The 26,470-nt window shown below is 44.6% G+C and overlaps 1 protein-coding gene across 2 annotated transcripts in view; it reads right to left on the bottom strand.

Moving 5' to 3' along the window:
* Positions 1–295: 295 nt before the first annotated feature.
* RNLS (renalase, FAD dependent amine oxidase) overlaps positions 296–26,470 on the bottom strand; it is a gene marked incomplete at its 5' end in the record, with an annotated part of 86,678 nt that continues 60,503 nt past the window's right edge. The window contains 3 exons of one of the 2 annotated variants that reach the window (XM_084525225.1): positions 296–636; positions 6,982–7,157; positions 23,603–23,776. In XM_084525225.1, the coding sequence (XP_084381351.1) occupies positions 484–636; positions 6,982–7,157; positions 23,603–23,776 (503 nt within the window). In that variant the 3' untranslated portion in view covers positions 296–483. The remainder of the gene's footprint in view (positions 637–6,981; positions 7,158–23,602; positions 23,777–26,470) is intronic. The other variant, XM_084525226.1, reaches the window with a different exon arrangement.

Genomic DNA, 26,470 nt, shown 5'->3' on the forward strand with positions numbered 1-26,470 from the left:
CCATCACTGATTCACCATGGCCACACCTGTGACCACTGCTGATCTGCACTGACAGAAATGACCACGTCTATACCTCTGATCAATCGCACATGTTCCTTCTTTTCATGTTCAGAGCTCCAAATACTCAGAACAACAGCGAACTTTGTAGCTCCATGGGTTTTTACGCTCCTTCAGGTTGGGCTCTTTTCCTTGACATTATTTTCGTATGCTGTAAAAGCATCAGGAGATCTGACAAGGCTGCTGGAACTTAGTGGCTCTGACTGGAGATTTCAAGCAAAGTAACCACTCATAAAGCACATATCCTGGAAAATTTAATTAAGTTCCATTCCAAGCATTATTACAATACACCAATACATCTTCCTTTATTACTTCATTAATTTCTGCAAGATAGAGGCTAGTGGTGTTAATACTAAACTAGAATGCAATCCATCATAGTTAAATCCATCATAAATCTAGACTATGTTTAGCAGATAACTGAAATTGTTATAAATGAGACTTCACAGCCTCTGCAAGACTCATGGCAGAATCTATGCAGCCATCAAAGTTGGAACAAGTAAATCCATCGCCCCCACAAATCAGGAGAGGTTGAGTATGAAGAATCATGTGTCCTGGACAATTGGGCACAGATTTTGTAACCTGAAAAAGAAAAGCATATAGGAGATGGAAAAGAAAGTTATTTTATTTATCTGAATTCCATGCCAGAAAAAATAGAAATATTAAAGAGAAATGAGCCTTCATATGAAGCACTCCTTCCATCCAGATCTTAGTTTCTACCATTAACAATCAAAGTGCTGTAGTAAAATATTTATCTTGTGTATTTAAATAATTAGAATAAAACTTTCCTGCATATGGAAATTTTACAGCCCTGTCCTGTCTTATTCTCAATCTGTTGCAGAAGAAATAAAGCCTGATCCTGGACATACGAAGTGTGGAGATCTCTAAGCCAAAAGGAATGATGGTTACTTCCAACTTATCAATCAATTCCACTCTTGATCAAGATTTTGACCTGCTGGCCTCATGGCCTGAACTGTTGTTAGCACACATAAAATCAATACACTGAGTAAACATAAATTCTGGGGGATTTGACTACTGTGTTTCTATAGATGTTGTCTTTATCTGCTTTCTCTAAAGTTGAACTAACCGGGGCTTTGCTGTTCTTCATCATCTGAGAACACAGCTGCAGGAAAATGTGCAAGTGGTAATACAGCAAAGACATTTAATTCAAATAAACCAAGTCCCCTGCTCTCTAAACTCACAAAAAGGGCAAGCATGGGAATGAGGCACTAACAGTACCATGTTGGAAATCCAGTCAAGGAAATTCGTGGGCCAGATCTTGTGGTCCTACAAGAGACAACACTCATGACACAGCAGCATAGAAAAGCCAGTGGATTTTTATGTTATCCCATGGAGCTCTCTTGATTTAGAATCACTGTGATGCCATGCCATGACTTAATGGACAGCAGGTCAGTAACAATGAACCACAGAGAAGCCAACAGAGACTCACATAATCTGCCTCTGTTCCTTTTCCCTATATATTTGCTCTCTGTTGGTTCTCCTGAGATATGTCGGGTGGGATGGCAGAGCTGGAGAAGGAAGAGGAACCTGCCATTTCTGAGAGAGCCTGCAACACAATCAGCTTGACCAGATGACCTTCCCAGATGGGAAGTGAGGTGGACTTCAGTGGAATGACAGTCATGATGACCTGTCTGTGCTCCATGCATATGTCTAGAGACTCTAGCTCTCCCGCGTTGATCTCCTCTTTTATTGGAGTAGAGTAGCACTAAAGCTTTTTAGGTATCACCAGAGATACAATCAACACTTTGTAAATAATATGATGACAAGTTCTGAACAAGGTTGCTTTGATAAATATTTACAGAATCACAGAATTTCTAGCTTGGAAGAGACCTCAAGATCATCGAGTCCAACCTCTGACCTAACGCTAACAGTCCCCACTAAACCATACCCCTAAGCTCTACATCTAAACGTCTTTTGAAGACTTCCAGGGATGGTGACTCCACCACTTCCCTGGGCAGCCTGTTCCAATGCCTCACAACCCTTTTGGTAAAGAAGTTCTTCCTAACATCTAACCTAAAACTCCCCTGGCGCAACTTAAGCCCATTCCCCCTCGTCTTGTCACCAGGCACGTGGGAGAACAGACCAACCCCCACCTCACTACAGCCTCCCTTGAGGTACCTATAGAGAGCGATAAGGTCGCCCCTGAGCCTCCTTTTCTCCAGGCTGAACAATCCCAGCTCCCTCAGCCGCTCCTCGTAGGACTTGTTCTCCAGGCCCCTCACCAGCTTTGTTGCCCTTCTCTGCACCCACTCAAGCACCTCCATGTCCTTCTTGTAGCGAGGGGCCCAAAACTGAACACAATACTCGAGGTGTGGCCTCACCAGAGCTGAGTACAGGGGGATGATCACCTCCCTAGCCCTGCTGGTCACACTGTTTCTGATACAAGCCAGGATGCCGTTGGCCTTCTTGGCCACCTGAGCACACTGCTGGCTCATATTCAGCTGACTATCAACCATCACTCCCAGGTCCTTCTCTGCCTGGCAGCTCTCCAACCATTCCTCTCCCAGCCTGTAGCTCTGCTTGGGGTTATTGCGCCCCAGGTGCAGGACCCGGCACTTGGCCTTGCTGAACTTCATGCAGTTGACCTCAGCCCATCGGTGCAGCCTATCCAGATCCTCCTGCAGAGCTTTCCTACCCTCAAGCAGATCGACACACGCACCTAACTTGGTGTCATCTGCGAACTTACTGAGGGTGCACTCGATGCCCTCGTCCAGATCATCGATGAAGATATTAAAGAGGACCGGCCCCAGCACCGAGCCCTGGGCGACGCCACTAGTGACTGGCCTCCAACTGGACTTGACTCCATTCACCATGACTCTTTGGGCCTGGCTATCCAGCCAGTTTCTAACCCAACGAAGCGTGCGCCAGTCCAAGCCAAGAGCAGCCAGAAAATTTTTTTTAGAGCACGAACGCAGACCCCCACTACCACAAATTATGCAGTCGAGTTTCCCGCATTTGGGGAAATCGCAGGGGTCAGCACACCCGGAGTGCAGGGGATGAGCCTCGCCCTGGGAAAACCACCTGCCTGATCATGGTGTCTCCCCTGCCAGGTAAGTATATTTACTTACCTGTATTTAATGTCATTCTCAATGCATGAACCGTATTTATTTAAAAAATAGTATTCCAGGCACTATACCCTTGATTAAACTTGTATTTGTGTATTTGAGGAGTGGCTTTTCTAAAATTTAACAGACTTCGCTTTACCAATATCTATTAAGCTGAAGCTACATCTAACTCACGGAGAAAAGATCTCTTTTCAGTATTGTACTTTATGACAAATTTCAGCATGTGTCAAACAGCAGAGTAAACGCACAAAGCACTTGTGTTTTAACCATGCTTTGCTGTGTCACGTTCTCAACTGTTTCAAACCTATGTACAAAGACCAAATGTCCACATTGTACTAAGTCAGTACATCCTAGAGCAGCACCGATGTATCTCAGAAAAGAGGTAAGGTAGCAGGAGCAGCACTGGTAAGCATGACACCAAAGCAGGGTCAGTCAGAGAAAAAAAAAAGGATGAGAAGATGATGGAGAACTTGATGATGTAGTGATAAGGGGAGGAAGGTGGGAACTATGACAAAAGGAATGACAAAACAAGACCCATAAGGATGAGATGTTGAAATAGAAGAAAATATCTAGAATGACAGAAGGAAGAAGGAAGCACAACAGTAGGGTAGAGTAGAAACAGAGATCAAACCAAAGAGATCATATAGCATGATATGGAGAATGCAATTTTCTTTCCATCGCTCCTTTATTTTATGCCTTATTTTTGGTCCAAAGATATGTTTTTGATTCCTGTGCAGTAAACCATTACCTTGTCTCATTGTGCAAGCATTAAGTCCAGTGAACAAGATCTGGAGTCCAAGATATCTTGTTGAGCCCAGGGAATTTTTCCATTGACTCACACGTACATTACCATTGGCAAGAAAAAGACCCAGAGCCTGAGAGCTGCCATGGAAATCAGTGCAGTACCAAAAATGATTCTCACTAAAAAAGCATTAGTTTTAGCCTGTATGCATATGCATATGTAGAGAGGAAATGTGAGACATAATGCACAGGTGTACACTGCCAACAGCAGACACTGTGAGTCTAGCCAAGTCTAACCAAAAATCCCAGACAGCCATAAATGCGGGGGAACAAGAAGCCAGCAGAATGGATCCACTCTCCCAGCAGCAGAAGGGTCACAAACACGGACAAGGAAGACATACAGCATTACAGAAACTGAAAGTAGCAGGGAACTGAATTCTAGCCACTGCCATGCTTCTAGTTGCCTTTTCCAAGAACACATCATCTGCCAAACACCCACATTTATGTTACTGGCTGTACTGTGTGTTACCAGAATGTTAGCATCTTCTTTAAAGGAAGAAAGTACCTGAAATGAATTTGTAGCCAGTTGTGATCCATTCATTCATCAATTACTCAAGTTGATGGAGGAGTCTAGTTGTGTACTGTCAATCTGGGAAGAGATCTTCTTTCTCTAACTTTACATCAGAAGCTAATTTATGCCTACAATTTTCTATTAGATTGAGGGCACAGAGCACATATAATGAAGAGACGTTTAGCAGGAAAAGGCTTCTGGAGTGTTCTTCCGTCTTTAATACCCAATGCTTTTTCAATGCTGGCTGTACTGAACAGTTTCTGATTTGTTATACTGATCAAAGGATCGATACTTTCAAATCTCAGACGGCATCTCTTTGCCTGTGTGGCAAGGCTATGCTCAATATAGTAATATTATGCAATAATAGTAATATAGGAGTAATCATAAATAGAGTGACTAGGAAGAGGAATGATTCTATCCCTTTTTCGAGTTCCTCTAAAGGTGCTGTACAAAATGAATTCCAAATTACCGTCAGCTATACGGCACAGCCTGTTCCATCTCCAACATTGGAAGACTTCAATGCTCAGCTAGACAAAGCCACGGTGGAGATTAGATCCAGTGTTGACAACAGTTCTGCTTTGAGCAAAAGTTTGGACTAGAGACCCAAAGAGATCCTTTCAGAGGTCTTCTCTATAGAGGTTCAATTTCTGTGATTCAGTGTTTTGCCAATCTCCCTTACAAAGTGACTGTCAAAGGAACATGGTGGCTAGGAAGCTGCTGGCTCTGAATGCTAATAGTGTCTTATTGCAATTAAAGCAGGGGATACAGAATTGCAGCTGTGCTGCTAAGTAGTGTCAGTAGAAGTTTGGAAGTCCTAGTCCCTCATCTGCCATGGATAATTGTAATGTCTGTGCTTTAATCCCAGGATTATGTTTGGTGATCTGAAAGATGCTACAGATGGATTTAATTAATAAGCAGGATAAATCCAGTCTGAAAGAGTCAGGGGAAAGGTGCACCCATCTTATCAGTTTCCTTTGCTTCCTCGGCAACAACTTTTTATAATTGAAAGTAAAGATAGCTGTAAGAGAAAAAGGGAGCTCTGTCTCAGATATTTAATTTAGGCAGGGATTATTTTATAGGGTCCCCACCTGGCAATAGAGATCTTTTGTTGAGAAAACTGATCTGACCTATGCTAACTTATTTGCAACCTAGGATATGTTCACATTCACCCACCGAGTTAAAGATTGGTGATACAGATATAAAACACATGCAGATGCTGAAATGGGTGATTTTGATTAGTAGCAGCATAGTATAGTAGGCAACAGTGGCAGAAGAAAGTGGGAAGAACAGTAAGTTGTACAGTGTTTTGGTGTTTGAGAAAATAACAGATAATTGTCCAGTAATATGATGTCTGAATCTAATTTTTAAATAGGGGAACCAGGACGCATACCTAGTAATTTAGAAAGATGACAAATTTGAAGCAATTGTGGAAAATAGGTGTTCATTCCTGTTCCAACTACCTCTAAAAGATGAAGCAATAGGTATAAATGTATAATAAATGTTCTCTGACCATAAGGAAAGAAATTAATTTGCTATGATTCAGGAAGCATAGGTGTTTGATGAAATATCATTGTAATATTAGGAATCTAAAACATGAAAGTATATATTAAGATCATCTTTATACGTCAACTGATAACAACTCCTATGTACTGAGAAGTAATTTGCAAACTACCAATACCTAACTCACAGAAAAATAAGCTTTGTGCTAATGAGACCAGGCTCTTAGATTGGATGCAGATCAAGGGGTATGAGCTGACTTCACAGCAGTCATCTACAGTATCTTTTCCAGACTTCATAAAATGAAAAATTTTTAGGGAACTGTTTTACGTAAATATTTTGCATCAATTTCCACATTCAATTTCACCAGTGTAATTTAACTTAAGAGGCTTTGGGTAAACATGTAGATATACTCCAATACTTGAGGAAATTGCCAACTATTTCCTTGGATTTTTAAGAGAAGTCTGTAAAATATACATATTTTGCTATTATTACCCTTAGGTAGTTTACTTTAGAATACTTATTGTATAACATACTGTTGAATTGAACTGGGCCAAATAAAATAATAACAAATTTGGAGTATGTCCAAACACAAGAACTTCTGCTACTCTGTGGTAGGGTGGGAATTTTGCTAATAGTATCACATACTTTCGGATGCAGAAGAGACAGACTTAGTCATATTCTTAAATACCAACAAAAATCCCAGTGAAGCATGTGGGATTTGCTTCCTCCCTGTGCACTGCTCCCATTCCAATTTATCAGGAGTGTTGCAAACTTACCACTAAGCCAGGTCCACTATGTGAAAAGATTACTAGAAATGGTTTGGCTGTACCTGGCCAGCCTTGAATGCTGCTCAAGGCTATGTGGAGGAATGCAATAAGGATATCGAATGACTATATCCTTTCTTCTTGCTCCCTGAGGATAAAAACCACTGGACTGTAGGATGTCCTGTTTCTTGTGATGCCCTCAAAGTCTGTACTATGGCATTAACCAGGCAGCACCCTCCCAGATGCTTGTTCACCCATGGGTTACCTGTGAGTATCTCCATTTCTGACACTTGACACTAGCTGGTTTGGGCAGAGATGGCATAATGCTTTCCAGGTGGCTGAGAATTAACTGCTGTACCTCTGCAGGGTCTGAATCCAGGTGCTCACTCCCAAATGTCACAGTTGTGTGAACTACAACTGAAGGTCCAATTTCAGGAGACTCTGGAATAAAGAAGAGAGAGACTTTTGAAAGATTACTCATTAATATTTGTCTTCCCTTGGTACTGCCCATTGTGCCTCTAGCCTACAAGTCACTAAGAATCTGCAGCACCACCCTGTTCTTCCAGCTGCAAAAACACAAGGAATAACAACACAAGTTGTTCGCGAGAAGTACAATGAAGAAATCCAGGCTTTTTGAAGAATTTGCAGTGGTTTTCTCATTGCAGTAATCCTGTATGTTCCTAGAGGAGCCCCAAGGTACCCCCACACCCCATAGCTAGCAGCTGGAGGAAGCAGTGTATGAAGTGAATACACTGGAAGCAAACTCTTCCTTTCCCCCATAGGTCTGACATTGGCACAAAGGCTTAAAAGACATCATGGTGGCAAGGAAGAGACAGTGACAACAGGACAGAGAGTCAGCATGACTGTGTGACCTTGCAAATACCATGATGTGGCTGCCAAGAACTTGGGAGATCCAGCTGGCAAGCTGGCCACGTCCTGGCCTGGCTTGAAACCAGCCCGGCAAACAAAGTGCCACCAGACTCCTCCTGTAAACTGGGATCAGCAACAAATTAAGATTAAGGCACTGGATGATGCTTTGTTTTGTTTTGTTCTGAGATGAAAATGAAACTCCAAAATGACAATTTGAAATTTTATCTCAGAATTTTGATTTTTTAAAAAATTTCCTTTAAAAGGGTGCAAACAGGCAGGAGAAGGTGCGCCATGCCACTACCATGTCGCTGCCCACTTTCCTGCTCCACTCCCTACCAGCCAGCAGCAGCCGCACAACTCAGTTTTCACTAAGGGACTTCCAAACTGCCTGAAGTTAAGCTTTGTGATGGAGCCAAAGCATAAGGAACTGAAAGCCTGTTGGTACAGACCCACCACTTGTGCATGACCCGTTCCCCTGTGCGCTCTGCTCCCCCTGAGTCTGCTGCAGGTCATGGAAGCAATCAGGGCCAGCAGGTGAGGACAACAATGCTGCAGGAGACCAAGGCGTTACAAGGGGCAAATCATCTCTTCTGCCACTCAGCACAATCAAGTCGCACAGAAAGTATCCTGTAAACAGCTGCTAGATGTATCTGCAGTTACCAGGACACAAAGGAAGCAACCTTTCATGAACAACAATGAAGAAATTATCTCAGACACCTTTAATGGGACAATCTCTACAAGACAGACATACTAGAGTCACGCACATGAAATCATCAGGAGATGAAAATGATCCTTAAGGCAAAGGACAAAAAAAAAAGTAGTGTTTGTTGCATTATTGTGAAAAACATCTGCTCACTCCATAATTGGTTGCATATTGGCCACGCAACACAATTTACATAGTTGAAAGGCTACAATAAAGCTAATACTTTACTTTCAGGGATGGGAAGAGGGGAAACAGAAGCCAGGGCAGGTTGGCTTGATAAATCAGTGCTTCCTCTTGGCCTGCCCATGTGAACCCAATTTTAGTTTTGTTGCTCTAGCAACTACCAGGACATCAGCATGTGGTCTACAAGCAAGCATGTCTACATGCAAGTTTTGGCGAGCATTAAAGCTTCAACACAATTTCTCTCCTTGGGCAAATACTTGCAAGTGAGCAAAAGTCAAAGAAAATAACTTATCCCTTAAAAATACACCTAGCTGCAGCACAGGGGGAGGAAGCAAAGGCAGTTCAAGTGCTATTGCTAATCCCAGCAGACCTGGAGATAGCTGAGATTCGCGATAGCTTCGTTATTGCTGGGGTAGGTAGTTTATGGGTTCTCTGTAGCAAGCTACTTCTGTCCACACCAGTGTGTTGGCTTGTCACCTTGCAGACTTGCTCATTCATGCTACAGTCTCTGTACCTTCCCTTTTCATGGATCTCCTTTATAAGATCCAGACAGACACCTCCTGCACCGTGAGCAGAGTGGGAACATGATGTCAGTCATGGCCATGACTGGATATGGCTTCCTCTAGTCGATGAAACTCCTTGATATTTAAAAACATGTCAAATCATCTATCTTTCCAGCAATAAAATTGATTAAAAATAACACAAGAGCATGAGGACAGCCAATAAGAGAATTTCCCTATAACATGGGATTTTAAGGCTCGGTGATTTCGCTGTGCCAAGGCACTATGAAGGCCCAGAAGATCCTTGTGTGAGTCCTTCCTGCTGGGACTTTTCCACTTTGAATGAGCCAGATGCATTTGGAGGAGCAAGGGCATGACCTGGATTCTGCTGTATTTCAGCTGAGGGACTGAATTCACAAAGCTGGTAGTTAAATTAAGTGATTCCCTCTCACCCCATTAACCAGAAACACCCTCCTTTGGAAAGCAGAAAGCCTTTTCCAGCTAAACCTTTGTTTGAACTACCACATATTCTTAGAAAATATATTTCAGTTTCAGCAAATGAGCACTTTCTGACCAAAGAATCCACATGGAAAGAGGCAGTTGAACACTTTCCAACCAGTTCTGGCCATTGCATATCAGGCTTGATCAAAATCTTTATGTTTAATTTGTCAGTGAGGATATACAGGCTTCCTCCTCCAAGAAGACAGCATATTCCAGCTTTTAAAAGCAACATTAATTTCCTTCTCTGGAAAACTTTGGGCTGATCATTTCAGATTACACTACAGAGGCACAGCAGGACTAAATGCCAGCATCACAACATGAATGAAACTGATGGTTTTCGCTTCAACTGGAAGGATCCCTTCATTGAATCTTTTTCTTGGGTGGTCCAGCTCAGCCAACACTTACTCTTGAGAACTGGGAAAATGTGGGAAAATGGGTAGGGAGCTGTTTCCTGGTTGTGGTCGGGAATATATTGTGAGGCCACATCTGAAAGCACCAAGCCGTGGTGCTGCTTTTTCTTAACATTCTCTTTTTCCAAGTGAGGCACTTGTAAGAGTGCCTCAATTCGGTTTACAGGCTCTACTTTCAGCAGGTACCGCATCTCTTTTCCTGAGTGGTTTCCTGAAGCATCCAGAGACTTTTAGTTTGTTTCCTATTTTAATAGAAGAAATAGAAGAAATAAGTCTTAGCCATCAGGGGTGAAAAGGCCCATGATCTCCAGATTTGGGATGAGGCAGAGCAGATCAGGGCACTAAGACTATATAGTGAAACAAGGTCTACCCTTGCCTAGAAGCAGAGACTCAACCAAAGAAAGCATCTTCTTCTCCAAGCTCTGATGAAGTGATTGCCTAACATCCAGCCTTAGACTTGTCTTTCAGAGATTCCTCCTGCCGCCCTCAAGCCTGGTTTCATAGGCTAGAACAGGACATACTTCTGTTCACATCAGCTTTTCCAAATGTCTGGAAAATCCACGGGAATGCTACTCCCGTGCAGTCTGTCCTTCTCATTTTCAGATGGAAAACAGGTATTCTAAATCTGACATTTCTACACAGAGACTGTCAGGGACAGAAGACCAAGTGGGGAAGCCCATTGGGTACCTTGGGATTTATTACAGTGCACATGGTGTTTGGCAAATTCTTCCACACAAACTTGGTAAAAAGGCTCATTAAAAGATGTCTAAGCATTTTAATAACATAAATATTCATTGCTTGCTGTGACTTGTTGTAGCCAATGATTCTTGGACAGGGCCTGCTTCTTCCAAATCTCTCATCTCTTCCATAGCATGTACAAAACAAGTTTCAGGAGAACAGGCAGTTCGTTGAGTTTTTAATTCCTCCTTCAAGCTACTCATAGCTTGGAGAGCTTCCAGAGGCCACTGAGTCACAGCCTTCCAGTACTGAAATGCGCAGACTGCAGGGGTAAAGTTTAGCCTCAAGACCTTTTCTTTTCTTTCTTTCTTTTTTTTTTTTTTTCCTACAGAAATGCTGGCTAACAGAAAAGTTTAAAATAGATTTTTCCCTGAAAGCAACGGGGGTATCTCAGCCTTGATACCTTAGAACTCTCTGATCAGGTATGAATGACTGTTCAGCTGTCGCAGGAGTAAAACTGGCACTTTCCTCCCAGTGTGTTTAGATCAGGCTGCAACAGCTAGTTTAAAAACCAAGGTTTCTGGCAGGACTTTTCCATGAGATTTTAATTTTCTTTGTTTGTGGCAAGAAGCTAGCAGTCCATGGCCATGCTAGCAGATGACAAAGTAGCATGGGAGATGTAGCAAGCCAGAGAACTCTCGGCAAAGTGAGGGGTAATGATCTGAAGGCAAATGGAAGAAGCATAAAAGCTTTTATCTGCTCCCAGTTCTCCCCCCTCTCATCCCAGCTGCACAGCAATTAATCTGATCGGTTGATGTGGTAGAAGGCATAAGACACTGGGTAGATCAGAGCTAGAGTGAGACAGCAGAGTTGGCTGGAGCTTATGCCTAATTAATTAGCAAGCAGCCACTCAGCCAGTGTTGGCAGAGTCCTTGCCATCCAGAGTTGCTGAGGGATCCCACCAAAAACTCAGTTGCAGAAAACTTGTGCCTGGTGCTCCTTCGTCCACTGCACAGTCAGCCCAACAGGGTGTGCACCTGCCCCAGCCACTCTGGCCTGTCCCCACTCACTCACAGCAGGATGAAAAGGACTTTATTTGCACAGATCCCCTTGAGGTTGCAGTCAGGGAGGGGAGTGCTGGCAACATCTCGTGCAGCTGCAGCAACTTGTGCCCCAAGTTCAGACTCTCCTCTTCCCTATGGCATGTGGAAGATGGAACGCCAATACTACAGGTTTTCTTTGTTTTGGTGTTCGTTTTCTTCTTTTCAGCGTGGATTTCTTTTGCTCTGCTGCATCACACAGGACCAACACCAAGAGATGAAAAGTGAAGAACATAAACACTTTCATGCTTCCATGTAAACAGAAAAGTACTGTGTGATCTTTGGCATATTGCCCTATCCAGCCAGTGTTCTGTCTGTGACAGTGAAGTTGTCACAGAAGTTACTACGTCCCTGCCAGGCCCTGCAGCAGTGCTGTGGCTATGTGGACCTTGCAGATTCTGAAGCTGCTGGCTCATGGGGATGAGGAGAGGGGCAGAGCCAGCCTCTGATGTGGGATACAGATTTAACAAAATCTTCCTCCTTGGGACATCTTGACCACCATGTTTTGGCTGCCATCACAACCTACCTGCAGTCATTCTGAGCAGCCTGCAGGGCTGAACAGAGTAGTAGGAATGAAGAACAGTTCTCTTTTTTTTTGTCTCAAAGTCAACATATGAAGCTCCACCAGTCCCCCAGAAGTTAAAGACATTAGGGGAGACACTGAAGCACTTGTGACCAAAGTACAGCTGCACTATCAGCCTGACTAGCAGTATTTTCTCCTCTTAGCAATGGATAATGGATAATATGGCTTCTCTGAAACCATATCCATGGAAAAGGAGAAGGGATGAATTGAAAAGAAAGGAGATGAAAAAATAAGTGAGGAATTGAAAAGTGAGGATCTATCTGCATCTTCCACATCCTAAAGGGTAGGTGACAGAGAACACAGAGACAGACTTTCTTTAGAAGTCCAAAGCAAAAGGACATGAGCCAATGGGCACAACTGCAACAAGAGAAAATCCCAAAAGGACATGAGGAAGCAGCACTTCCCCATGTGACTGGGGCTTCCCTGGCCCCAGGCAGCGTGGGGTCTAAATCCTGAGGGACAGCCCTGACTCACCTTGACATGGCCCTAAGCAACCAGGGGAGTAGAAGATTGCTGAGCCTGGTGGGATTGTGAAATCTCTGAAACCAGATGAGGAAGGGCACCAATATGTAGTAGTGTGAAGTACAAACTGCCACAGGTAGAGGACATATCAGCTATCTGGAAGGGGTGTCAAGGACAGGAAGCATGAAAGAAATTAAAACTCACTATCCACTGCATTTCAGCCAGTTGTAACAGTGAATTAAGCACTATCAGTCTGTCTGTTTTGAACTCTCGAGGGAAGCTGGTGTTCCTCCACAACCTGGAGATGAGGGGATGGGTATTTGTTTGGCTAGCAAGCAGGAGAGGAAGGCCATCACCTTCTTGATATTTCTGGACTGTCTCTACACTCTTCATCAATTCCCAGCTGGAGAAAACAAATGCTATGGAAAGAAAAAGAAGAACTGACTGCTGACAGGGAGAATTCATGCAGTATTAAGCCTGCTAGGAGTATAATCATCCAGAAAAATATTGGGGCTAATAAAAGATGCTCTGAAGAAGAGGACAGAAAACAGAGCCCAGTGTCATTCTCCCAGCACAGTGCTTGTGGCTTGTGTGTCAAGAACATCTGGGGTTAGAAAGGTGGCTTCTAGCTTTGAATAACACATTTAATGCAGAACAGTAAGATGAAAGAGCACAGTATCCTGGGTGAAGCTGCTCAGCAAAGCTGCTCAGGCTAGAAGCATACCTGTCACTATTACGATAGGATAAAAGACATGTCAGCCAAGACCCTGCACTCACTCTGTACTGCAGGATGGTGACAATACGAATAGCCTGTGGTGCCAAGTCCTCCCACAGAAACCTTGTTCTGCCCTGGGAAACATTCACATGATATTAAAGGCATCAAGTCAGCTCTTGCAGTGGCCATGTCCTCCTTATCATCAGTGTCAGGGAAGGAAGGGGTTTAAGATGAAAAGGGACACAGATTAAAAGTTTGCTGAGAAAACCAAACCAAACCAAACCAAACCAAACCAAACCAAACCAAACCAAACCAAACCAAACCAAACCAAACCAAACCAAACCATAAACATCCCAATAAAACAATGCCACACAACTTCTCAGAGAAAACCTAATGTTGACTACGTTGTCCACCGAAATATATACTCTCCCTTGTAAAATACAAAAGCTACTTCTGTGCTGTGTAATTGATGAATCCAAGCCTAATTCAGGGTTCAGAGTCCCTAAATTCAAAAGACATTTTAGAGATATAGGGCAATTAGCTGTGATCCCTAGGATCAACAGAGGCTTGAAGCCGAATGCTTCTTTAGCTTAGAGAACATTCTCACAGCCTGAAAGTTGTAGGATCGACTTGGCAAGTGGTCAGCACAGCTATGTATATTGTTCTGGGAGTGTGATGGGTCAATAAGCAACCACAGTAGGGGAGGATTCAGTGGGCAACACGGATTTCTGTGCTTCAGGAAGAGGGCAGAGCATGGTGCTCCTGGGACTATTTTAATTGTAGAGGGTAACTTGAGAACCATCTGTCTGCCCTTGAGACCAGCAGTGAAGACTTGGCACAGATGGAGAGCAGCAGATACCACTTCTCTTACCATCTCCTAAGAAAGCAGAAGCCAACTGCATTTATCCAAACAACTAAATTCCAGGAGTGAAAATCATGTCTGCAGCCCATCAGGGAGCATGTCTCACAGCTACTGAGCTACAAGACTTCGAAGCAAGAAACCCTGAACCATAATAGATGCAGCCGCTCTCAGTATCCAGCAAAGTGCCATGGACGGGGCAGACCGAGAGGCTGACCAGCCTCATGCCTAGAAGTAGTTGGGCTAGCCTGGGACCAGAGCACACTTGAGAGTGTGAGGCAGCATGTGCTGCAGCTGGTTGGACTCGCTTCCCAGTTAATGTATCAGTATGTTCAGTAAATGATCACCAGAACACTGCCACAGAACCACAGGATTTAGGTAGGGAGGGACCTCTGGAGGTCTCTAGCCCAACCTCTTGCTGAAAACAGGGACAGCTTCAAAGTCATACTGTATTGCTACAGTTCCAGGGCTCAGCTGAATGGCTGGGAACTCTTCCAGCACTGGCATGAACAGCACATTGCTCCTTCCTAGGGGATCTACATATGTCGGTTTACAACCTAGTCTGCAGAAGAGATCTGTGTATGGATGCAATAGGCATACATCTTCCACAGGAATGTTTTCTTCCTTCCTAGAGGAAGAGTGTCAAGTATTTTTCTCATATTCCTGCCCAGTGACACAAAACCTAGAGTTAAAATAACAAAACTTGTTTGCTTCCTGCCCCTAAGGAATTTCTAATTTGCCTGGGGGGATGTGTTTTGCTATCCAAAACACATTCTCATTCTATATAACATGAGGGGAAGGGAAAGGGTTTTATCATTGCCGTGTCAAACAAACCCTAAAAGCTAGGCTGTGAAAAAGTGCATGGAAATATTGTTGGTCAGTGCAGAGAGCAGCAGACAAGCTGGGCTCCTTCAGATACCGGAGTGGTATCCCTGCTCCCTGGGAGGGACCAGCAGGATGAGTTTCTCTGATGGAAGAGAAGTCTACAAGCAAGCCTCATAAAACTAGAACCAAAATGAAAAAAGAATAGTGAATAATTTCAGCACACCTAGAAAATAAGCAAAGAGATGGAGATTTCCTTTCAAAATCCCACACTGCTGTTTTGCAAAAGAGACAGATTCCTGAGTTATCCTTAACAGTTTTCATTGTTTGTATGGCCCCTTATTCTCCATGGAGTAGAATCTGCTGCAATTCGCAAGGCACAGCTTGGAAGACTTCCTTTAAAGAACAGCATATATTATATTCAGAAATTCAGCATTTCATTTGACTTACAGATCGTTTCTCATTAGTTTTCCAAAAACATGCAGGGTAGGCAGGGGATTACAAAACAATTGGCCAGGTAATAAGGGTAAAAACCTAAATAACTCTTTAACGCTACCAAACTCATACTTTGGTACTGAGAAGATAAAGGAATCTTTATTTTAAATTTAAAAAGGATACTCAGGAATTACACTGATCCTGAAAACCTGTAAAATAGATCTTCCCTCTAAATTATATGACCTCACAATCCTTACGCAAAAGAAGTAAGGGAACTGCTTCCATTGTTGTGCGTCATCTATCTTTAGTCCTTCAAATGCAAAGAGATGCAAAAACTACAGCATTGCAGAAATGAGGTTTGAAATAAATTATTTCATATACTGAAGAATTTCTACCATCCCCCCGACCAGTTATAAATATTGTTGGGGTGTTTAAAGCAGCCAATCACACAAATATTTAATATTCATACATACCGCATAGGGAATTCAACATACACTTCTTGTAGGCTCTTCCTTATGCAACTTTAGAGCACATTACATCTGTGGATGGAGACAGTTTTACGATCAGCTGCTGAGATCCTCAGATGATGCAAAAAGCCTTCCTTCTCAGAGGCCTGGTAATGGCTTATAATGCTCCAAATTACACTGCTAATGGCAACATCAGAGAAACAGCTTTGTTACTGATTCCTCTGCATAAACTGGGAAGAAAACAGATGTCACCCATAGCTATCAGCAAGGAACTAGTCAGAGTCATGACAAAGCCAACTGATGGCAGCACTCAAACTGCAGCCACCTCCGAAAGACAAGTGCAGCCATCTTGCAAAGCCAGCCCTGGGCTCTCTGTGCTGCAGGGAAGAAAGGCAGGGGAAAGGGCTTGTATTTCTGGAGAATTACAGACCTGCCACTCTGCCCAGCCATTTGAAACTCACGGCCTCTGGTATCAAACTGATCTTGCTGAGGATGTGCCACACTACCCTGTATGCTGAGGATGTACTCCTCATAAGCACTGCATTCACCTCTGATGTGCAGCAAAGCTAATTTTCATCTTAACACTGAAGTAATAGAGGGATTGATGCAGGCAGGCACAGAAGAAATCCACACCACTGAATATACAGGGACATTCATGCATTAAGGTGCTGGCTCTTTGGGAAGGATCACTATCCAAAAAAGCTCAGCTGCTTCACCCAGGACACTGAATTCCGACATAAATCTGATTTCTCTTGCTGAACACTGACATTTTCATTGTTACCATCATCCTCCTCAGATGAGGAAGGCTGAAGAATGGAGGAATGGGGTAATGATGAGTGAGTGGAACATTTTGCTAAAAGATCAGCAATGGCACTGAAAAAACAGTGAGTGAAAAAAGTTATCACAGAATCATAGAATATCCTGAGTTGGAAGGGACCCTTAAGGATCATCAAGTCCAACTCTTGACACCACACAGGTCTACCCAAAAGTTCAGACCATGTGACTAAGTGCACAGTCCAATCTCTTCTTAAATTCAGACAGGCTCGGTGCAGTGACCACTTCCCTGGGGAGCCTGTTCCAGTGTGCAACCACCCTCTCTGTGAAGAACCCCCGCCTGATGTCAAGCCTAAATTTCCCCTGCCTCAGCTTAACCCCGTTCCCGCGGGTCCTGTCACTGGTGTTAATGGAGAAAAGGTCTCCTGCCTCTCGACAACCCCTTACGAGGAAGTTGTAGACTGTGATGAGGTCTTCCCTCAGCCTCCTCTTCTCCAAGCTGAACAGGCCCAGTGACCTCAGCCGTTCTTCGTACGTCTTCCCCTCCAGGCCTTTCACCATCTTCGTAGCCCTCCTCTGGACACTCTCCAACAGTTTCATGTCCTTTTTATACTGTGGTGCCCAGAACTGCACACAGTACTCGAGGTGAGGCCGCACCAGCGCAGAGTAGAGCGGGACAATCACCTCCCTTGACCTACTAGCGATGCCGTGCTTGATGCACCCCAGGACACGGTTGGCCCTCCTGGCTGCCAGGGCACACTGCTGGCTCATATTCAATTTGCTGTCTACCACGACCCCCAGATCCCTCTCTTCTAGGCTGCTCTCCAGCGTCTCATCGCCCAGTCTGTATGTGCAGCCAGGGTTTCCCCGTCCCAGGTGCAGGACCCGGCACTTGCTCTTATTGACCTTCATGCGGTTGGTGATCGCCCAGCTCTCCAACCTATCCAGATCCCTCTGCAAGGCCTTTACACCCTCATTCGAGTCCACAACTCCTCCAAGTTTGGTGTCATCAGCAAACATGCTCAAAATACCTTCTATTCCTACATCCAGATCGTTTATAAAAATATTGAAAAGTATCGGCCCTAAAATGGAGCCTTGAGGGACCCCACTGGTGACCGCCCGCCAGCCTGACGCAGCCCCATTTACCATAACCCTTTGGGCCCTGCCCGTTAGCCAACTGCTCACCCATCGTATGATGTTTTTATTTAGCTGTATGGTGGACATTTTGTCCAGTAGGATCCTATGGGAAACCGTGTCAAAAGCCTTGCTGAAGTCCAAAAAAAATCACATCAGCTGGTTTCCCTTGGTCCACCATACGGGTGATCTTATCATAAAAGGAAATCAGGTTAGTTAGGCAGGACCTACCCTTCACAAACCCATGCTGGCTGGGACCAATGACTGCTTTGTCCCCCAGGTGCGCCTCAATAAGTTCAAGAACCATCTTCTCCATGATTTTACCAGGCACTGACGTGAGACTGACATGCCTGTAATTGCTAGGGTCTTCTTTCAGACCCTTCTTGAAAATCGGCACAACATTTGCCAGCTTCCAGTCTACCGGGACTGGAAGTTGTTGCTGTTCCTCTTATTGAAATGTTCTGCAGGTCAGATCAGCTCTTCTAGATGTGCCCGTCTTTGCAGATGGGTGCCAGTAGCTCCTGGAGTGCCTCCAGAAACAGCAGCTTATGCTGGAAGCAAAGTTATTGCAGAGATGAATAAACTCACCACTGTGAAAGCCTGCTTTTACTGTTTCTCCAAAGAATTTAGCCTATTGGTCTGAAAAGATGGAAAATGATGTCTGAACTGGCCAAAGCAAAGACGCATCCATTCTGATATGCTTCTTCCTGCAAGGGCCAATAGTGAACACATAAAAAAGAGAGTAAGAAAAGCCAGATGCAATGTGATTTTTTTTTTTTTCTCTGGCATTGTCTCTTTGTTACTGACAATGTGCAGCTGGAGATTTTCTTGCATCTCAGATAATATCTCCACTGTTGTGTTTAATGGGAAGTACCTGATGGTTAATAGCATTTACCAGTATTGTCCACCCCAGCTACCTGATTCTAGCTGTGCAGAAGAGGAGGACACAGCCCAAAGGAGAAAATTACCCATCCTTTCCTCACCTGGTCATTTCTGTTGGTTCAAAGCACCAGCGCTGAGAGCAATGAATATGTAATTATAATTAAATTATCAAATAGCTATCTGCAGTACCTTTGATGGTTCCAAAGGAAATTCAACCAGAGTATTTGGGACATATCACTAACAACTACCTAGAAACTACTAGAACATCAGTGTTGACACATACCTTTCTCATTGAGATTTCCCTCATATCATGGGAGAGATCTGTTTATACAAGTGAATTTTTCCAAGAAGAGCAAATTGGAACAAACTGGGGCCAGCAACTGAAGATGATTTCTCTCCCGTAAGGCCCTCCTCCTTGTGACTTATAAACAATCAACCAGGCTCCTTGACTGTGGTGTCTTTCGTGGTGAACTTGAGTTTTGCAGATCTGAACTTTGTTCCAGGAAAAGTAGTACTAGGGTGAGAGAGCAGTGCATGTTAGTTGGAGCAGTATTAGTGGCTGTGAGCATTCCAGCTGAGCACAGGAGGATTGGAAAGCATGCCTGTATCATGCTCAGTAAGGATGTGCTGATATACAGAAATGGAGCAATCACGAGAAGAAGCAAGAGTGGTCACCAAATTATTCACTTTTCTTCAAACACATGCATGGCTCTGCTCTTAATGGAAATACACAGACTCAGGCACTCAAACCCTATTAGACAAATTGGGCAAGGGGTACTGAACATGAAATTTACTTATTCGTATGCCATTATCACAATAACGTAGAGGAGAGCAAGGTCCTGTGTCTGTCAAAGGACAGCCCCATGCAACAAATCACAGAATCATAGAATTTCTAGGTTGGAAGAGACCTCAAGATCATCGAGTCCAACCTCTAACCTAACGCTAGCAGTCCCCACTAAACCACATCCCTAAGCTCTACATCTAAACGTCTTTTGAAGACTTCCAGGGATGGTGACTCCACCACTTCCCTAGGCAGCCTGTTCCAATGCCTAACAACCCTTTTGGTAAAGAAGTTCTTCCTAACATCTAACCTAAAACTCCCCTGGCGCAACTTAAGCCCATTCCCCCTCGTCCTGTCACCAGGCATGTGGGAGAACAGGCCAACCCCCACCTCGCTACAGCCTCCCTTGAGGTACCTATAGAGAGCGATAAGGTCGCCCCTGAGCCTCCTCTTCTCCAGGCTGAACAAGCCCAGCTCCCTCAGCCACTCCTCGTAGCACTTGTTCTCCAGGCCCCTCACCAGCTTCGTCGCCCTTCTCTGCACCCGCTCAAGCACCTCCATGTCCTTCTTGTAGCGAGGGGCCCAAAACTGAACACAGTACTCGAGGTGCGGCCTCACCAGAGCTGAGTACAGGGGGACGATCACCTCCCTAGCCCTGCTGGTCACACTGTTCCTGATACAAGCCAGGATGCTGTTGGCCTTCTTGGCCACCTGAGCACACTGCTGGCTCATATTCAGCCGACTATCAACCATCACTCCCAGGTCCTTCTCTGCCTGGCAGCTCTCCAACCATTCCTCTCCCAGCCTGTAGCTCTGCTTGGGGTTATTGCGCCCCAGGTGCAGGACCCGGCACTTGGCCTTGTTGAACTTCATGCAGCTGACCTCAGCCCATCGGTGCAGCCTATCCAGATCCTCCTGCAGAGCCTTCCTACCCTCAAGCAGATCGACACACGCACCTAACTTGGTGTCATCTGCAAACTTACTGAGGGTGCACTCGATGCCCTCGTCCAGATCATCGATGAAGATATTAAAGAGGACCGGCCCCAGCACCGAGCCCTGGGGGATGCCACTAGTGACTGGCCTCCAACTGGACTTGGCTCCATTCACCACGACTCTTTGGGCCCGGCTATCCAGCCAGTTTCTAACCCAACGAAGCGTGCGCCAGTCCAAGCCAAGAGCAGCCAGTTTCTTGAGGAGAATGCTGTGGGAGACGGTGTCAAAAGCCTTGCTGAAGTCAAGGTAGACCACATCCACAGCCTTTCCCTCATCCACCAAGCGCGTCACTTTGTCATAGAAGGAGATCAGGTTCGTCAAGCAGGATCTGCCTTTCATAAACCCATGCTGACTGGGCCTGATCGCCTGCTTGCCCTGCAAGTGCTGCGTGATGACTCTCAGGAGGATCTGCTCCATGAGCTTCCCTGGTACTGAGGTCAAACTGACAGGCCTGTAGTTTCCTGGGTCTGCCCTCCGGCCCTTCTTGTAGATGGGTGTCACAACAAACCATTCTGGAAAGATTCTTCTACAAGTTATGGTGGATCCACCACTGTATTTAAGCCACCAATGATGGCAAATCACATCATGAGAAGCACAGCCAGCAGATCTCAATTATTTATCAACCCTCTCTACTTGGCATCCACAAAGATGTACCTGCAGTGCTGTGTCCAGATAGTCCTTATCCCCTGCAGTGAATGAGGATGTGGAACACTGAACAAAAACAACATGAAGAGCTCCCAAGGGCTGGAGCACACAGCCTAGAAGGAGAGATGATGAAGGGAGCTGGGCTTGTTGGACCTGGTTGGGGGAGGCTGAGGGAGCAAGGGATCTAAGAGCAGCTGCACTGGGTTTATGTGGGGAGAGTTTGGTAGCAGGAGTGCTGCAGGGGTGGCCTTTGTGAGAATAGACAAGGAAATCTCCATGTTAGAGAAGAACCAGCTCCACCCATCTTCAAAATGGACCCATCACTGGCCCGAGCTGTGCCACTGAGTGATGTTGGTTGTGCCTCTGGGAGAGCAGATTCAAGGCTTAAAAACATTGTGCAACAGCACAATGCTGGGAGGGATGAGTGAGAAAATGTGAGAGAAACAGCCCTGCAAACACCAAGGTCAGTGCAAAAAGATGACAGGAGATGCTCCAAGCACAAGAGCAGAAGTTCCCCTGTGGCCTGTGGAGAGGAGAGGTCCCTGGTGGAGCCGGCTGTCCCCCTGCAGCCCATGGGTCCCATGGCAGAGCAGATCTCCATGCTGCAGCCCGTGGAGGAGCCCACAGTGGATCAGGTTCGTGGCCAGAGCTGCATCTCATGAGGGGACCCATGCTGGAGCAGTCCTGTGCTGAAGGGTTGCACCCTGTGGTACAGGCCTGTATAGAACAGTTCAGGAAGGACTGCATCCAGTGGAGGGACCCTACAGTAGAGGATGAAGTTTAACAAAGGAAAACGTGAAGCCCTGCAACTGAAAGGGGGCTGGCCCATGCAATACTACGTGCTGAGACTAAGGGAACAGAAAGCAGCTCTGCAGACAAGGACTTGTCGTCCATATGGTTCAGAAGTCATCAGTGTGCCTTTGCAGTAGTAGTACTGCAGCCCCACTACATCTCCATCCCTGAAGATATTCAAAGGCCAGGGCCTTGAGCAACATAATCCAACTTTGCAGTTGTATCTAACTTCAAACCTTGAGGGGAGGTAGGACCAGACAATCTCCAGACAATCTTCCAACCTGAATCACTGCAATTCTGACTGGCAAGGGCATTCAACATAAGCTGCAATATCCACAGGCTGACCCTTGGGAAGTTCAGACTGCAGATGAAGAAACACCTCTTTCCCCAGTGGAGGTGCAGCCCTGGGAAAGGTGCCCAGAGATGTGGGGTATCTGCATCCTGCCTTAAAAAAAAATAAAAAAATAAGCTAGATGAGGTGCAGCTGCTCTGATATTGTGTTCGCATGGTCCTGCTCTGAGTGGGAGAAGAGATTGCTCTCATCATGTGTACCCAACGCCTGAAACAGCGTGCGTGTTTGGATATAAGGGTGACAGGCACGGTTTGCAGTGCCCTGCCAACAGGTACTAACACCACTGGTGTTTATGGACTACAGTGAATCCTGACTGAACAAGGAAGACTAGAAACAGAAGTTTCCTAGGTCTAACTTGAAACATGCTTTAGCACAGTGAATTTCCTAATGTGTAAAAACTATCCCTTGTATTAAGCAGCATAAGATTATGGAAATCTTTCCTTAGTCTGTGGCAGTGCATCATAGCACTTCAAAGGTGGAGAAGTTTTCATCCCCACTTCACTAATGTGGCTAAACTTGGTAACCATCACAATGTGAGCAAGTAATAGAATTGGGAAGAATTTTAAGTTCCTAACTTACTTGATTAAACTCAAATGCTAGCAAATATTCCTGAGATACTCTATGCCAACATACTTAGCAGACTGTTTAGTATCTGAAGTACATTTAATAAATAAAACATATAGCTATTTCACTGCCACCTTCAAGAAACAGATGAGAAGTGTCTGAGTTGTGGGATGTTCTCCAAACTTTACCGAGCAGCTGTACAACATGCAGCCATTTCAAGGATTTTCCGTCATTATAAAAGCAAACTAGCTAACTGTGAATTAGGCTGAACAGCCTCAATTATATAACTTGTTACTACTTCCAAACATGCTCAGTGGAAAGAACAGGAGTTGTAAAGTAATGGATGACGGGAGATAAATTGGCATGTATGTGAATCAACGTTTAAACAAAGGAACTCCAGTTCTTTCTTGGAATAACAACATTTTGATGTTTTGAATCCCCTGACACTGGTTTCATAAATGCAGTAACGTAAACCATGTGCTGGGTGATGATTTTCTGAGGACCTTCCCCTTTTCATTGTGTATTTTATTACAGGCCAAATGTGACATAAATTGCTATCCACTGCAGCTTGGAGTTAAATACTTGCTCTGTTCAGAATAGCAACACTCAATTAAACAGCATTTTTCATGATCTACACCCTCTATTGTCACTATCTTTAAGGGAAATAATGGGAGCACTGACCTATATTGCGTTTCTTATTATCGATGGAGATGAAGCGTATGCAGGGATCATCGGTGATGTACTTTGCAGCCCAGGGGACATCAATACACACACCAGCTTCATAAAAAAGTCCCAGAGCGTAGCGGGATGAGTAGTTTGTAGCTTCCAGTTGCTGCTTTTGCCTTTCATTAATTACTGTGGGAGAAACAAAAACAAAAACAAAAAAACATACACAATTCAGACAATTCCTTTTCTCTCAGAACATTAAATGTATGAATCCTGTGGTTAAGCTTACTCCTTCCTGAAAATGCCCAGGCTGCTAAAACAAAGAATCTAATACTAAGCCTAGTGTTTTGCAATACTTTTTCTGGGACACCTCTTCATGAAGTTTTAATGGCACATTATGTAACATAGCCCCTTCTGGTGCAATCTTCCTCCATCTGGTGGTGGTTGGTTGGTTGGTGGGTGGAATCTCTCCACTAGTCACCTCTGATTAGAAATTTGATGATAGGTGACTTTTTCTCAAATCTTTCCTCAAAAGGTGAATACATATTTCTTGGTGGGAGTCAGAGGTCACAGTTTGTCCCTACTACATAAAGTGAATGTACAATTTCATCAAAAAATCATAGAATCATAGAATATCCTGAGTTGGAAGGGACCCATAAGGATCATCAAGTCCAACTCCTGGCACCACACACGTCTACCCAAAAATTCAGACCATGTGACTAAGAGCACAGTCCAAACGCTTCTTAAACTCCAACAAGCTCGGTGCAGTGACTGCTTCCCTGGGAAGCCTGTTCCAGTGAGCAGCCACCCTCTCAGTGAAGAACCTCTTCCTGATATCCACGCTGAACCTCCCCTGCCACAGCTTGATACCATTCCCGCGGGTGCTATCACTGGTGACTAAGGAGAATAGAGCAGTGCCTTCCCCTCCACTCCCTCTCGTGAGGAAGCTGTAGACCATGATGAGGTCTCCCCTCAGCCTCCTCTTTTGCAGGCTGAACAGAACATAGCACTCTTGAATTTCTGGGAAAAATAGTCACCCTGCAACTTCTATGTTGCAATTCAAATGAAGGAAAAAATCTCTACAGCATAGCACTTTAGCACTGTATTTTTGGATTATAGTGAAATATCCAGACTATTAGAATATTAGTGATTGAAAACAAGTGAAGAATTTATCCTAAATATATATATATATTCAACACAGTATCTGTCTGTGGGGACAACCCGACAAAGTCTCAGAAAGGAGAAGACCTCACAAAGGGTTCAAAGCGAAGTCCAGTTACTTCAGCTGAAAGCATTTTAAGGTAGTTAAGAAAATTTCAGAACAATTATGAATCCATTTCTTCATGTGATTAACTCTCCTATCTTCAAATTACAGTAAGATATGCTTTTTGCTTCAATTTTCTAGTCTCCATAAAACACTGCCCAAAGTAGTTTTAGCCCCACTGTGCATTCAAATACTCTTTTATTTCATGCCAAAGAAGAACACTTCAGTTTGACCAATCGTGGAGTTAGGTACCACATCTCTCTTTGTACTACAACACGGATGGCCAAAGCATCTGAGAGCTGGAATAGCAGAGGCAAGAACACAACATCATGGAGGTCTCACACTCGTACATGAAACTACAATCCCTATCAGCTTGTTTAGAGATTCAATATCAAGAAGCAAAAGACCAATCAAGGTGCTTAATTTGATGTGAAATTTAGCCAAGCCTGACGTGATGAATGTGTTGTATGATGAAATTAACAGCTGATGGCTATATCCACTGGTGCACTTCTGACAGGCAGCAAACCACATAGGGAATGCATCAGGGATCAGCCCTGTCATGATCAGGGTTCTCGTGAAAACGTCTGCACACCCAAACAACGGCTACATGCGTTGAGGCCCTGCTTCAAGGACATGGTCGAGCATTGCTCGTTGGTGAGAAGTAGAGAGTAATTTCTTTCCTCTGTGCTTCCACATGGCCTTTTCTTTTTTCTTTTTTTTTTTTTCCTGTTTCCGCTTTCCCTTTAGTTAAATTATTTAATTAATAATAATGTTCTCTTGATAATTATTTTTCCCTTAATTAAATTATCCCTATCTCAACCTGTGAGTTGTTTCTTTCCTTTTCTTCTTCCCCTCCTTTTCTGAGGAGGGGGAGTGAGAGAGCGGTTGTGGTGGAGTTCAGCTGCCTAGCAAGGTAAAACCACCACACGTAGAGAAAAGTAGGCTGCTCATGGAAGCAGCTGAGTCACCATCCCTGGAGATACTCAAAAGACATGTAGATGTGGTGCTTAGGGACAGGGGTTAGACAGTGCTAGGGTAACAGTTGGACTTGATGTCTTTTCCAACTGGACGTTTTTGGACGTCTAGTTGTTGGACTAGAGGTCTTTTCTGACCTAAACGATTCTATGATTCTGAAGTCCCATGCTGGGTAACTGTAGTGGGTTTACGTGGCAAGGTTTTGGTAGCAGAGGGCCATAGGGGTGGTTTCTGTGAGAAAGATCTAGAAGCTGCCCCATGTTTGGTAAGGGCCCCATTGTTTTCCAGAGCTGAGCCAATAAGCGATGTTGTTTTGCGCCTCTGTGAGAGCATATTTAAGACGGGGAAAAAACCACTGCACCACACAGCAGCCGGGAGAGTGAAGGGAGTGAGAAACAGCCTTGCACGCGCCAAGGTCAGTGTAGAAGGAGGGGGAGAGGTGCTCCAGGAGCCGGAGCAGAAGTCCCCTGCGGCCTGTGGTGAGGACCATGGTGAAGCAGGATGTCCCCCTGCAGCCTATGGAGTACCACGGTGGAGCAGGGTTCCATGCTGCAGCCCGTGGAGGAGACCACGGTGGAGCAGGTGGCCCTGCACCGACGGAGGCTGCCGCCTGTGGAAGACCCCTGCCAGAGCAGATTCCGGGC

Source organism: Aythya ferina (assembly GCF_964211825.1).
Source record: "Aythya ferina genome assembly, chromosome: 7".
In the NCBI taxonomy this organism is placed as follows: domain Eukaryota; kingdom Metazoa; phylum Chordata; class Aves; order Anseriformes; family Anatidae; genus Aythya; species Aythya ferina.